The sequence below is a fragment of the Triticum urartu genome, chromosome 5, assembly GCF_003073215.2.
Source record: "Triticum urartu cultivar G1812 chromosome 5, Tu2.1, whole genome shotgun sequence".
Lineage (NCBI taxonomy): Eukaryota > Viridiplantae > Streptophyta > Magnoliopsida > Poales > Poaceae > Triticum > Triticum urartu.
In genome coordinates this window covers 145,363,631-145,377,738 of record NC_053026.1, presented here as the reverse complement: position 1 = coordinate 145,377,738, position 14,108 = coordinate 145,363,631, and the positions used below count along the sequence as shown (strand labels likewise).

General features: G+C 42.3%; 1 protein-coding gene and 1 long non-coding RNA gene across 2 annotated transcripts in view; one reads left to right on the top strand and one right to left on the bottom strand.

Annotated features, from left to right (window-relative positions):
- The first annotated feature begins 206 nt into the window (after positions 1-206).
- LOC125555778 lies at positions 207-1,232 on the top strand. Its single transcript, XR_007304855.1, has 2 exons — positions 207-848; positions 944-1,232. It is a non-coding gene; the product is annotated as an uncharacterized LOC125555778 (long non-coding RNA).
- A 6,243-nt stretch (positions 1,233-7,475) lies between these two features.
- The window catches only part of LOC125508232 (protein PGR-like), a 30,970-nt gene continuing 24,337 nt past the window's right edge, over positions 7,476-14,108 (bottom strand). Inside the window, exon 4 of the mRNA XM_048672857.1 lies at positions 7,476-8,038. Within this exon, the coding sequence (XP_048528814.1) occupies positions 7,907-8,038 (132 nt within the window). The 3' untranslated portion in view covers positions 7,476-7,906. The remainder of the gene's footprint in view (positions 8,039-14,108) is intronic.

Here is a 14,108-nt window from a genome sequence, read left to right as displayed (position 1 = left end):
GCTGCCAATCAATCAAGCTTACTCGGTGCTCCGCGAGACACGCAAGTTTTCATTGGACAATCTTATCCAGCTGGTGGTGTGGGAGCCGCCCCTGTTCTTAGTGACGGTGTTGCCAGCACTGTGGTAAAGAGTTCAGTCAGAGGATTTTTTTTGGGGGGCGTTGAGTTTCCTGGATCCACAACATCTCAACGGAGCTACCGTCGATCTAGGAATAGCAGATGGGACATTCCTCCGAACGGCGAATCTGGAAGTGTGCGTCCTAATTTCCATGGGTTTCTTCGCAATCGTGCTCGTTCTTCCACTTGGAAGCGCGACAGCGGATCGGCTCAACTGGACAGTAGCAATAATGTGTGCACAAGCCGATGCAAAAATTTGGGGAGCATGTCTTTTGAAGCTAGCACTGAACATTTATCAGTTATGGCATTTCGTCAGCACGAAGGAGGAAGCTATGATCCCTCGACCCTGAGCACACCTTCGCCGTCTGTCAGTGAGGGTACAGTTGGATCCCGTCAGGGGGCTTTCTCTCCTCCTGGCATTGATCGCCTCCATCACAAGGGTCTGCATGTTCATGGTAGCATTTGTAGCCCTACAGCTCAAGTCACAATGGAAAATCAAGATGACTCTAGTACACTGGATATCAACAAGAATCAGTCTGGACATAACATGGAGTTGGATGATGATGCAGATAGGAACTTAGCGCAATCCTTTTCTCGGGCAGCGGCGCATGGCCCTAACGCGCCTCGGGCGCCATGAAAGCCATAGCTTGGAATTGCCGAGGTATGGGCCGGGGCCTCGGTAGCGATCGAATGTTGTTCCTAACAAATCTGATCCGTTCTACGAAAGCTCAGGTAATATTTGTTTCAGAAATCAAATCTTCGAAGGTTCATTCGGTTGATCTTGTTAATAGGTTTGATGTGGCTAACAGTTTTGTTGTTCCTTCTAGAGGTGCTTCAGGAGGGCTCTGGCTTATGTGGAATGATGATCTTAAAATCTCTGTTCATAGTTCCTCCTTTCACTTTATCCTAGCCAATGTAGTTCATCTAGCCTCGGGGGTTCACTTTTGTTTGATATGTATATATGGTGATCCTTATCATAGGCAGACTAGTGCCATTTGGAATCAGGTTTCCACTTTTGTGTATGATAACCTCGGAAAACCCATGATCTGTATGGGAGACCTTAATGATATTTTGTATGATACAGATGGCTGTAATGGTAGTGTAAATTATTTTCGTATGTCTGCTTTTCGTTCTATTGTCAAAAACTGTGGTTTCTTTGACATCAGTTTTAGTGGTCCTGCTTACACTTGGCGCAATAGGCAGCACACTGTTAATCCTATTTACAAACGTTTGGATCGTTGTCTTGTTAATGCTGATTAGTGTGCTCATTACCCCAATACTAAGGTGCTTAATTTACCTATCATCGTTAGTGACCATGCTCCCATACTTATTTCTACTGATGGTAGTTTTGTTAAACCTAAGCAGACTTTCAAATTTGAAAATTGGTGGTTAATGGAGAAGGATTTCAGTAGTTTTGCTAAGTCTGCTTGGAACAATGCTAGAGCAGGCTCTTTTGTTGCAAAAACCTCTTCTTTGGCAGGGGCTTTGAAAACTTAGTGTAGGAAGAAGAAACCTTTTCAGCAAGAGCTTCAGGAACTAGAATCTAGTATCAAGCAGATTCAGGAGCTTCCAATCAATCAGCAAGATCATGCTTTAGAAAATTCGCTTATTCTCAGGTATGAGCAAACTCTCTCTAAACTGAATAGTTTTTATAAGCAAAGAAGTAAGAAGGGATGGGCTACTGATGGTGATCGTAATACGAAATTTTTTCATCAAGCTGTGCTTAAGAGAAGGAAAAGGAATACTATCTGCTCGGTTAAGGATGAAAATAATATTGTGCATTTTAAGCCTAGTCTCATTGCTAATACCTTTGTTAATTATTTCAGATATATCTTCTCTTCCACTCATATCAACTGTGGTAGACCTTTTCTTGTTTCTCAATTACCGGAGGGCTCTTTGGACCCTACTTATTTAATTCCGGATAAAAATGAGGTCTTGCAGATTTTGAAGGACATGAAGTTGAATGCTTCTCCAGGGCCAGATGGTTTTAATGTCGAGTTTTATTTGGCTACTTGGAATTGGATAGGAGACGATGTCACTCAATTGGTAGTCAATTTTTATAAAACAGGTATATTCCCTCTCACGTGAGTGATACAAACATTGCTCTCATTCCAAAAAACGTGTTCCTTAGGTTCCTATGGATTATCGTCCCATTAGTCTTTGCAATGTTATTTATAAAATCATTGCCAAATCTTTAGCTAATCGTCTTAAGCCTCATCTTCCAGATTATATTGACCCTGCTCAACAAGCTTTCATTGAAGGTAGAAGAATTAGTGACAATATCATTATTGCTCAAGAGATTTCTCACTCTTTTGCTCTTCGTTCTTGGAATCACCTTGCTTTCATGCTTAAAATTGATTTTGCTAAGGCTTTCGATCGTTTAGAATGGAGCTTCATTGTTTCAGCTCTTGCACGTAAAGGATTGCATGCTCATTTCATAAATTTGATTTATGAGTGCATTTCTTCTCCTACTTTTTCTGTGGTCATTAATGGTAGTCCTTCTCATAAATTCAAAAGTTCTAGGGGTATTCGTCAAGGTTGTCCTATGTCCCCTTATTTGTTTGTTATTGCCATTAATGAATTATCTCTTGCTCTTAACGAAGCTTTAGCTGCTCATAGTCTTCAGGGTATTTTGCTTGGACCAAATTGCCCCCCGATTCACTCTCTTTTGTTTGCAGATGATTTGTTGGTATGTGTTCAAGCTACTGTTCAGGAAGCTAATGCTATGGCCAACATTATCAATCATTTTTGTTCCATGTCAGGTCAAACTCCAAATTGGGCCAAGTCTGCTATTATGTTTAGTGCTCATGTTAGTCAGGCTGTTATTCAAGATATTAAGCAGATTTTTCCTGTTTCTAACATGGATGCTAATTTTTCTCATCTTGGCCATCCTCTTATTCTTCCTGCTAATAATAGATCTGCGGCCTACAATTTTGTTTTGGATAAATTCATGAATAAGCTTCCTGCTTATAAGGCCAACTTGCTCTCTCATGCAGCTAGGCTTGAATTGATTAGATCAGTTTTTTCTGGTATTCCTGTTTACTATATGGCTAATATTTTATTTCCTAAGAAGTTCATAGCCAAACTCACTGCTATTACTAGGAACTTTTGGTGGACAAGTATTAGAGAGCATAATTCGAGCAAAAGCTTGTGTCTTAGGGCTTGGAAGGATATTTGTTATTCTAAAAAAGAGGGTGGCCTTGGTATTAGGAACTTACAAGCCATTAATGAAGGCATGATGCTTGCAGCTGCTTGGCGTATAGCGAAAGATTCTTCTTCCCATCTCCATCTTGTTCTTAAGTCCAAATACTTCCATGATTCTTCCATCTGGACTGCTAGCCCTTCTAATCCAAAATCAGCTTTTTGGTCCTCCATTCTCAAAATACCGCCCAAACTCAAAGCTCATTCTTTTTATCAGATTACTCAAGGTAATATTTCTATATGGAGCACCCCTTGGTGCTCGCGTTGGAATGCTATTTATGATCATCTGATTATTCAACCTTCAGGATATAGTTACCCTTCTCTTGTTAAAGATCTTTGGGTTCCTGATAGGAAAGAATGGAATTCTACCCTTATTTACTCTCTTTTCCAACAACCTCTTGCTTCTACTATTATGCAGACTGATATTATTCAAGAGGACGGTCCAGATATTCTGTGTTGGGACCTTACCCCTAATGGTATTTGTACTTCTAAATCTACTTATAAGCTGTGTTTGCAGGATATTCATGCCAATCCTAGATTTGCACCTTCTCAGGTTTCTTTGCAGGTCAAGAATCTTCTAAATGAGGTCTGGAAACAAAAGATGATGATTCCCAGGGTAAAAACTTTTGCTTGGAGGCTTCTTAGAAAAGCTCTTCCCACAGGTTTGAGAGCTGGCCGCTTCTCCGTGCACATATCTCAACTTTGTAGCAGATGCGGTAAGCCTGAGGATGAGATGCATTTATTTTTTCTTTGTGATTTTGCTAGAGCTGCTTGGTTTCTGAATCCTTGGTGCATTAGAATGGATATTTTAGTTCAAAGTAATCCTAATATTCACAGTATTTTCCTTGCTCTGATTAATATGAATCATCCTCATGCTTCTCTACCCAACATTCTCAACTTTATGTGGTGTCTTTGGAAAGCTAGGAATGATTATTTATTTAGTAGGAAAAAATCTCTTATCATATTAACACTGCTGCTATAGCCCTGTGTAATGAACTCGATGATTCTATACATATTTCTTCTCAGCTCAAATCCAATGAGATGGTCGGTGTTTTACCTCTTACTAATCAGATTCCTATGCAGGGGAAAACGATTAAGTCTGATCTTCAAGTTACAGGACCAAAAATATACTCTGATGCAGCATTTAGATGCAAAAAAATTCCAGGCTTGACTCAAGGATCTGTTGCTACTGGAATTGGAATTTACCTCTCTTTACCACAAGACCAATTGGAGGTCAATGTGCAGATCCAAGCTTCTACTGTTATCACAGATACACCTTTACAAGCTGAAGCTTTGGCGCTTATTTTGACGGCTAGAGTGGCCAAACAGCTATGCATTTCTCAGCCCACTTTCCTCACTGACAATCTGTCTTTGGCGTCATGGGCGGCTAGCAGAAAGATTAAGGAATCTACTACTCCTTGGACTATAAGGAAAATTCTGGCTGACTTCTTCTGCTACTTCTCAGATCTTCAGTCCCAGGTGTTTCACATCTTTAGGGAGATCAATGGTATTGCACACAATGTAGCTCATCAGGTTCTAACATCAGTGGTAGAACCTGATATATGTTGTTTCGCTTCAGCTCATCGGAATATGACTTGCCCTGTAGTTTCTCTTCTCTCTACTTTTCAATTTCAGGGCTTTGTAATTCATGTTGTACGGTGTTTCTGAGCTGAAATAAGAAAGTTTGGCGCCTAGTGCGCCTTTTGTTGTTCAAAAAAAAACCTCTTTTTTAGTGGAACGTGTATCCTCCTTGGTTGTGTGTTTCCTAACAAGACTCTGTACAATTAAGCTTGCTTCCTACTAATTGCTTCCAGTGACTCGGTTATTTAGCTTCCAGCGACTCAATTTTTTGCTTCCAGCGACTCAATAATTTGCTACAACCTCAACCCAATTTATTTGATCTAGTTGAAGTTTGTGTTATATCTAACAGATTATTTTGAACACCATCTAACAGAAATTTGGGTCCATTATAAATGTTTATTTTACGTCCAACCAGCTAAGTAATAACATGTTTCTGTCGACTGGAAAATGTGTTTCCATTGCAACGCGATTTTGCTTCTAATGATAACATATACATTTATTTCCGCTGAAACATGAATTTGATTGTACATTGCTTCCAACCCATGAAAGTTTGCTATGGAAGAGAAAGGAATTTGCTCCCATGCAACAAAAGCTTAATATAGTTACAACAACAAAAATTATTTACATTATAACAAAAATTGTTACATGGTCAACACCGAAGTCTGCTGGGAAGCAAGGGTAATGTCTTGGGTTGCAGTAGCATAATAGGGAACACTTAGGCGAAATATTGCCGAAGGAAAATTGGCATGATGGCAGCAAGCAACGGGGATGTTGTCGCCAGCTATTAACCACAACATGTCGACACACCACAACGACATTGTGGGGAGACGTTAGTGCAAGGCATCTGAGAAACTAAGGATGCATGGTTGTCGTCGTTTGGCGCAAAACATCTATAAAATAGAAGCACAATGAGAAATTAAGAGTATCAAAACATAAATAATACACATTGGAAACACAAGAAATGAAATAAGCATGGATTACACGAAGCAACAAATTAATCTATCAGAATATATATGATAGGTACTGGAAGCACAGAAAACTGGGATGAAAGAAAAGCATTGCTATACAAACATATGTGAAATGTTAAAGTAGGAACCATAGCTTAGATGGACCAGCTGTTTCAACGATCAAAACATATGTGATAGGCAATGGAAGCATATACAATTGAGACGAAGAGAAAAATTCAATACCATTGGAAACAAATGTGGCACAAAAGTATAAAACATGGCTTACATGAAGCAACAAATTGGTCTGTCACATCATACACTGTTTGTATTTTGATCAAAATGGTGTTCAAAAGAAGAACAATAGAACACAAAAAAAATAGAAACCTGGCGAAGTATATATTTGGAAGCCCGATCAGTATGAAGCATGAAGAGGTGCTATGCCAATATAACTCATCTTACTTTGAAGCATAAAGAATTGCACATGGAAATTAATTAAAGATTGCCGCCAACATGAGGATGCTTGTTGTGTCACCTACATACAAAATTCACCTAAGAACTGGTTGAATTATGGCAGCAAACTTTGCAGGCCGAAGAAGCATATGTAGAACTCTCTTTGATCCAAAATAAGTGTCATAGCTTTGAACAAAGGTTCTAATAAACAAGCCTTTTAACAACAGTTCTAACAAACAAGCCTTTTAACATCAGTTCTAACAAACAACCCTCGATGCATAAATTTGGCATGGTCATGCTTCCATTTTTTTAGAGGTATGAAGCTGGAAATTTATGCAAATGGTGCATTATTAGTGTTGGGTGGAAGCATGAAATTTTAAAAATGAAACCAAAAAATTTGCGGCCAACTGTGGATGCTTATATTTGGAACTCTTTGTATAGGAAGCAATGAAACAATATTTTCTTAGCATCTCTCACCATCATTTGAAGCACTGAATATTGACACTAAGGAATAGACACGATTGTCTACCTACATAGCTATGGGTTATCAAATTGTCTACAAAGCATGACCTACAAAAAGTTTGATGACAAATGACCTAACACAAATCAGAACAATACTAGGCAGCCACTGAACATACAAACTTGATTACTGATGTCCACCAGCGTTGTCGCCCCGGGGGTCGCATCGGTGGATAAGGCGATGTGGTTTGGAGAAGCAGGGGCACAGCTAGCCGGTGGAGTGGCCGTGCTGCTCGGCGGCGAGGAGAGCAGGAGGCAGCTGCTCGCATGGCGGGGAGGAGGAGATCTGGGCGGTGCGTGCGAGGTGGAAGAGCTCAGGCCGGTGCAGCTGCGTTTGCAATCAGGAGAGATTAGTGGAGTTTTTTTAGGGAGAGATTAGGGGAGTGTTACGCACGGGGGTTGCGGCTGATTAGTTCCCTGCCGGTTGATTTTTTTTTTCAATAAGAAGCACAATGTTAGCCGTCAGATTTCAATTGCATCGACGGCGTTGGTCTGGTCTGTAGCTGGGGTTCGAACAGACTATAGATTAGAAGCGTTTCCCTGTAAGTTTTGTCATAAGTCAAGCTTTGACAAAGTTAACAATAAGTGTCAACATTTATAATACCAAATCAACACCGTTAAGACTTACCGTGAACTATATTTTCATATGGTATAGATTTCGTATTGTAAATGCTCATATATTTCTCTATAATATAAAATTGGTCAGAGTTCACAAAATTTGACTTCAGACAAAACTTAACTATAATTTGGCAAGGGGATAATTGTTGGATTGTGGTCTAAAACGGCGAACTAGATACTTTCTTCGACACAGATAGGTTTCAAAAAAACCATAATTGTCAATTCCGCATTACAGCACAGCTTTTTCTTGCTTAAAACAATTTGAAATTTCCCAACTTGCACTATTACCAAACTAGCTGCCTGGAGCAAACGTCATCAGGCTCGTCAATTGCGCCCAGCAAATAGCCAAAGATTTCCAATACTTCATTGTTCATCTTGCTTGAAGTAAACATCAGTCATTCTGTCCTTGGAATATTCACATTACACATCACTGCGCATTGGGGACAGGCGAAAAAGGCAACCAAACCCTTGCTTCTAGAAGAAGAAAATGCAGGCATAAGCTGTAATCACCGATGTTAGCAGCACAGACACTGCATTAACAGCATCATTATCCAGGATAGTCATTCCAGAAATCTTGGTGACAGTAGGTCCCCGTTTACTGACCACCTACATGTACAGGACAAACAAACTGTTCAATATGGTGAAACTGAAAATCCTGGATGATATCTGGTTCAAGATCATGTGAATCACACTTACACACTTATTCATGCTCGCCGAAGCAGCAAAGCAAAGCTTCCAGAATAGAATAACGCTATTATTACATGTGTGTAATTCATATATAAAGTCATCACATCAGAATAGCTAATGTGGATAAGAGAATTTACAGGCACATCCTACAAACCTTGTATACTCCCTCCGTTTCACATTAATTAAAAGTTCTAGCTCTGTCCTAAGTCAAACATGTTTACTTTTGTTCAAGTCCATAGAAAAATATAGAACATCATATTAGTTTCATTAGATAATTTATGAAATATGTTTCATATTATATATATTTGATGTTGTATATCTCAGCATATTTTTCTATAGACTTGGCCAAATTTAAACAAATTTGACTTAGGACAAACCTAAAACTTCAATGATTCGGAAAGAATGGAGTACTGGCTTAAGTACTAGATTGGTCCCTCAAGTTTGACAGAAAGGCCCGGTTTGGTCCCTGCAGTCTCAAAAGGGGCGAATAGCCAAATACCCCCCTGACATTTGTAATTTGGGTCAAGAAAATTCACTGGATGCCATGTGACACATAAGTATGTGGACACATCACATAATCTCGTTCGTATTTCTGTTCTAAGCAGCAATGGAGATGAAAAATTATTCTCGCGAATGTGCAGAGCCCAAGGGAATCACGTTGTTTGTCTCATATTGGGAGCATCTACATCTGGGCGCCCCAAACTCTCCTCAAACGGTCGGGCGGCCCGCCCGGTCACTGACTGATCACGATTTTTCGACCCACACGGACACCTTAAACGGGCTTCAAACACCCGGCCTGACCAGCACCCTTCATATCCAGCCCAAATATGAAGCGGATATGGGGGCGCCCGAGCACGCCCGTCACGTCAGACCCGGACCATGCCGACCCACCCGACCCCACATATATTCGCCCCATCCGCTCGTCGGATCAAACCCTAGCCACTTCACTCCACTCCCCTCCGCCACCCGAGCTCACCTCCGCGGTTTCCGGCCTTCTCTGGCATGGCAGGCAGCGGACCGGACTCCGACCAGTCCGGATCCGTCGACTGGGGTGTCATCCCCTGCGGGTTGGAGGAGGCAATGGCAGTCCACGTTGCACTCCACCACTCCCGGGAGGACAGCGCCCGACCGACAGATCTGTCCGCCGCGACTTCCACCACGCCAACTTAAACCAATTTTGTTTGTGTTGTGAGTTGTGTCTCCTAAGGTGTTTCGGCTACTTAGGGACCGTGCTTCCAACAACAACACCGTGTATAGTCCACCACCTTACCCTCCACTTCCGCATTGCGTCTCAAAACCCATCATTGCATTTCCGCAATCCCATTGAGCTTCCGCAACCACCACCGCTTTCCGCTACCACCATTTTGACATTTGACATTTGAGATTTTAAGTTCGCGGTTTTTCCGTTTCCTAAGGTGTTTCGGCTACTTAGGGATGAGTCTCCATCATCTTGGTATCTCTATCAAGACCAACGTCACTCATCATCGCCACGGACGGTAACCTCCATATCATCTTGGTATCGTGGTATCCCTCCATTGTATATTCCCTTGCCATTGCATTGTTAACCCCTGGCCCATTTTGCGTTACTTGCCTATCGAGACTAGCCATTTGAGTATTGCCGGCAACGTTACTTGTGCACATTAGTGATCAATGATCTACACCTTCCATTACATACATACCATATTATATTGGTATCATCATATCATCTCTTGTGCCTCAAGTTTGTTCCCGCATATACCCAATTGCTATCTTGGTTTGTGCATTGTGCAAAAGTGGCCATACACATAAAAAAAAGAATAAAGCTTTTAAGCAAAAGAGAAAGAGCAAAGAAGCTTGTAAGCAAGTGCCATAGCATCATACCACATTGCATATAAGATTGTCATATCCGATCATCTTGGATCATACCATTGAAACATCATACATATATAGCATACTTGGGATATTAGTCGTTGCATTTTTGTCTCCTATAGGTTATGCACAAGTGTCGTATCCGCCTATTGAGCAATCGTGCTAGCGTCTCTTTTGAGTTGTGCAACACGAGCGTTTTCCGTGGATTCCACATTTTGTGCTCATCCTTGGTTGCACGACCCCATTTATCTATCTGTGTGTGCGTTTCCGTGTGCCATTCATTGCTATTGGTCTACTTGTTTCACTTGCGAATTTATGAATATCTTTCAACATTATTGACTCTTGCTAACATTTTGCATTAAATTTTTGTGCCATTATCCTCACTGAGCTCCACCATAAGCCTTATTTGTGTAGGTGTGAGAAATTGACAACAATTGGTACCAACTGTGCTATTTCCTTGTTACATCATTGAGTGATCATTAATCCATCTTCAACATCGGTTAAGGTACATTTGGTATAGTTCTTCTCCTTTCTCCACTCATATTTGCTCGAGTATTGTGATGGATAGGCAAGGCATTTCATCTCTGGTCTTCCACAACAACGACGGCGTGAACAATTACATCACCAAAGCGTCAATCTTCGATCTACAACGACAAATGCAAGGCACACAATCAAGATTGCGAGAACGCATCGAGAACCTCTCCATCGACATTCGTCACTCCGAAGCAAGGAAAAGGGACTACATCGACAACAAGTTTTCCGCACAAAAGGAGGAGCAAGATGCAAGGATGGAGGAGATTCGGACCTTGTTGATCAACCGTTCTTCCCCTTCGTCATCCTCAAGGCGGCGACGTTCAAGTCACAAGTCTTCGGAGCGCAAAAATGATGCAAGCGCAAGTCGTCCACGTTCACATCTCCATGGCGACCACCATCACGTTCGTGATCCACATCGTCATGAAGGGCAAGTCACCTCCAAGCATCATGTGCACGACGACGACGAACGCCATCAAGCTCAAGCACGACGACGACGAACGCCATCGAGCTCAAGCACGACAACGACACCATCATCATGAAGATGCTTGCCAAGCGCAAATGCACAAGTCCCAACAAGCCCTACTTCACGTCAAGGTCAACCTTCATGAGCATAAGAGAAGGCCGCGAGACGAGCACCACCAAGACGGAGCTACGGCTGCACCAACCACTTCGGCATCTTCGCCAAGTGTTCTCAAGGCATCTTCGCCTTCGGACGTACGGCATCTTTGCCTACTTCCCATGAGTTCGCCTACATCGACATCTTCACAAATGAGGCAACCACCAACGAGCGAGGGCGACACTTCTATCTTCGGAAACCCCTCAAGGAAGATGCCCGAGCACGGGAATTTTCCTTCGGTCATGGAGACGAGCTACGAAGTGCCACATCATATGGGCCTCTAACAACAAGACAGCGACAAGACGGTCGAGCAAGGGCCATCCCCTTCGACCACGGCGACGAGCATGAACCTCTTCAACAACATGAAGACGACGCCCATATTGGACTCATACTCCGAGTCAAGCTACGAGACCGCACATGAGACCTTATCTTTGGTCTTAGAGGAGAGTGATGATGTGCCATCTTTGGCCTTCATCCACGGCTACGACTACAACATGATTGAGCATGGAGACATTTGCACCTATATCTCTCCGATACCCACATATGATGAGATGCCCCAATTCCCATGTGAGGAGCGCCACCACCACATGAGTGAGATGAGTGACTCCACCATATATGACATTGAGTGCATTTCCTATGAGAGGATGAGTGTGACCACCACTAGCCCCACACTTAAGAGCATGCCACACATCTTATGTGAGGTTGAGAGCCATTTAAGTGACTCCACCAACCATATGAATGATAGCATCATACCGGGAGTGAGTGAGCCACAACACTTAGTGAGTGAGGTAGTTGACACGGCACGTGAGGCCACTATGATTTCTAATGACTTACCCTCTACTCGAAGTGTATTTTCTTCTTTGGTGCTAGGTCTCCTACCCGATTAAGATAGGACTGCATCAGGGGTCAGCTTTGAGCCCTTATCTTTTTGCATTGGTGATGGATGAGGTCACAAGGGATATACAAGGAGATATCCCATGGTGTATGCTCTTTGCGGATGATGTGGTGCTAGTTGACGATAGTCGGACGGGGGTAAATAGGAAGTTAGAGTTATGGAGACAAACCTTAGAATCGAAAGGGTTTAGGCTTAGTAGAACTAAAACCGAGTACATGATGTGCGGTTTCAATACTACTAGGTGTGAGGAGGAGGTTAGCCTTGATGGCCAGGTGGTACCTTAGAAGGACACCTTTCGGTATTTGGGGTCAATGCTGCAGGAGGATGGGGGTATTGATGAAGATGTGAACCATCGAATCAAAGCCGGATGGATGAAGTGGCGCCAAGCTTCTGGCATTCTCTGTGACAAGAGAGTGCCACAAAAGCTAAAAGGCAAGTTCTACAGGACGGCGGTTCGACCCGCAATGTTGTATGGCGCTGAGTGTTGGCCGACTAAAAGGCGACATGTTCAACAGTTAGGTGTGGCGGAGATGCGTATGTTGAGATGGATGTGTGGCCACACGAGGAAGGATCGAGTCCGGAATGATAATATACGAGATAGAGTTGGGGTAGCACCAATTGAAGAGAAGCTTGTCCAACATCGTCTGAGATGGTTTGGGCATATTCAACGCAGGCCTCCAGAAGCTCCGGTGCATAGTGGACGGCTAAAGCGTGCGGAGAATGTCAAGAGAGGGCGGGGTAGACCGAATTTGACATGGGAGGAGTCCATTAAGAGAGACCTGAAGGATTGGAGTATCACCAAAGAGCTAGCTATGGACAGGGGTGCGTGGAAGCTTGCTATCCATGTGCCAGAGTCATGAGTTGGTTGCAAGATCTTATGGGTTTCACCTCTAGCCTACCCCAACTTGTTTGGGACTAAAGGCTTTGTTGTTGTTGTTTTGTTGTTGTTGTGGTGCTAGGTCTCCTACATGACGACATGCCTATCCTCGACGAGTACATACCCCCAAGGGAGACGACGATGGCCATGGTGGACGATGATGCACCCCCCACATGGTTCCATCAAGATGAAGATGACCACGACTTGGTCTTCGACACCTCACTTACAACACATGAGCGACGCTTCAAAGGTAACATAGGTGATGGTGCTTCTCTTGTCCCACCAGTGGACTATTTTACGAATGATTGCTTGCATGATGTTAACATACCTATTCCCATGCTTCATACTAGTGCAACTTCTTCATGTCATGACTTACCAATTTTTGATGAATATGATGATGAGCATGTTGAATTGCCTAGTTGTGATGCTATGCTCCATAGGATATCATGTGAAAATTCTTTTGGTCACGTCATGTTCGACAACTCTTTAAACTTGTCATATGCTATGAGTGAGATCTCCCATATTGCATCATTTGAACCTCAACATAGTAGCTATGCATGCCCCATTAAAATAAATCTCATTTGCACCCATGGCATAGATGACGAGATGATGGTCATTGGCTTTTGTTTTTCATGTGATGATATTGCCATGCTTCCTTTACATGATTTGCGCAATTCATCTACTATGCCATGTCATGATTACATTGTTCCAAATATGCTTTCTTTTGGATGTTGTCAATATTCTTCATGTGATGTTTATACAAATGCTCATGAGGAGACCTTTATAATTTCCTCATATATATTAAGAGATTTTGATACATCCTATCCTTTGAATGCTTCCATAATTGCTTGCACCATACGCATTCCATAAATAACAATGCTTTACATATTTCTCATGATGTATTACACAATTTGAGTCTCCATTATGCTATACATAACAACAAACCTCTCATGATGGATAACATGTTTCTATATCACGCATCTCATTTATTTGAGCGGATATTTTGTGCTAGCCAACACAAGCACGTGCGCATCATGATGGATGATGTGTACATCTACCACGCACACACAAATTTTCCTTTGTCTTTGTCTTTGTCTTGTGTAGATACTCATGTATACGCGTCAACCTCTCAACCCCAAGAGTTGACGAAACGAGCTCTTGAGAGCAACGATGCTTTGGGATCCCGTGGACTATTCTTACCACCGTCCTCTTCGCGCAA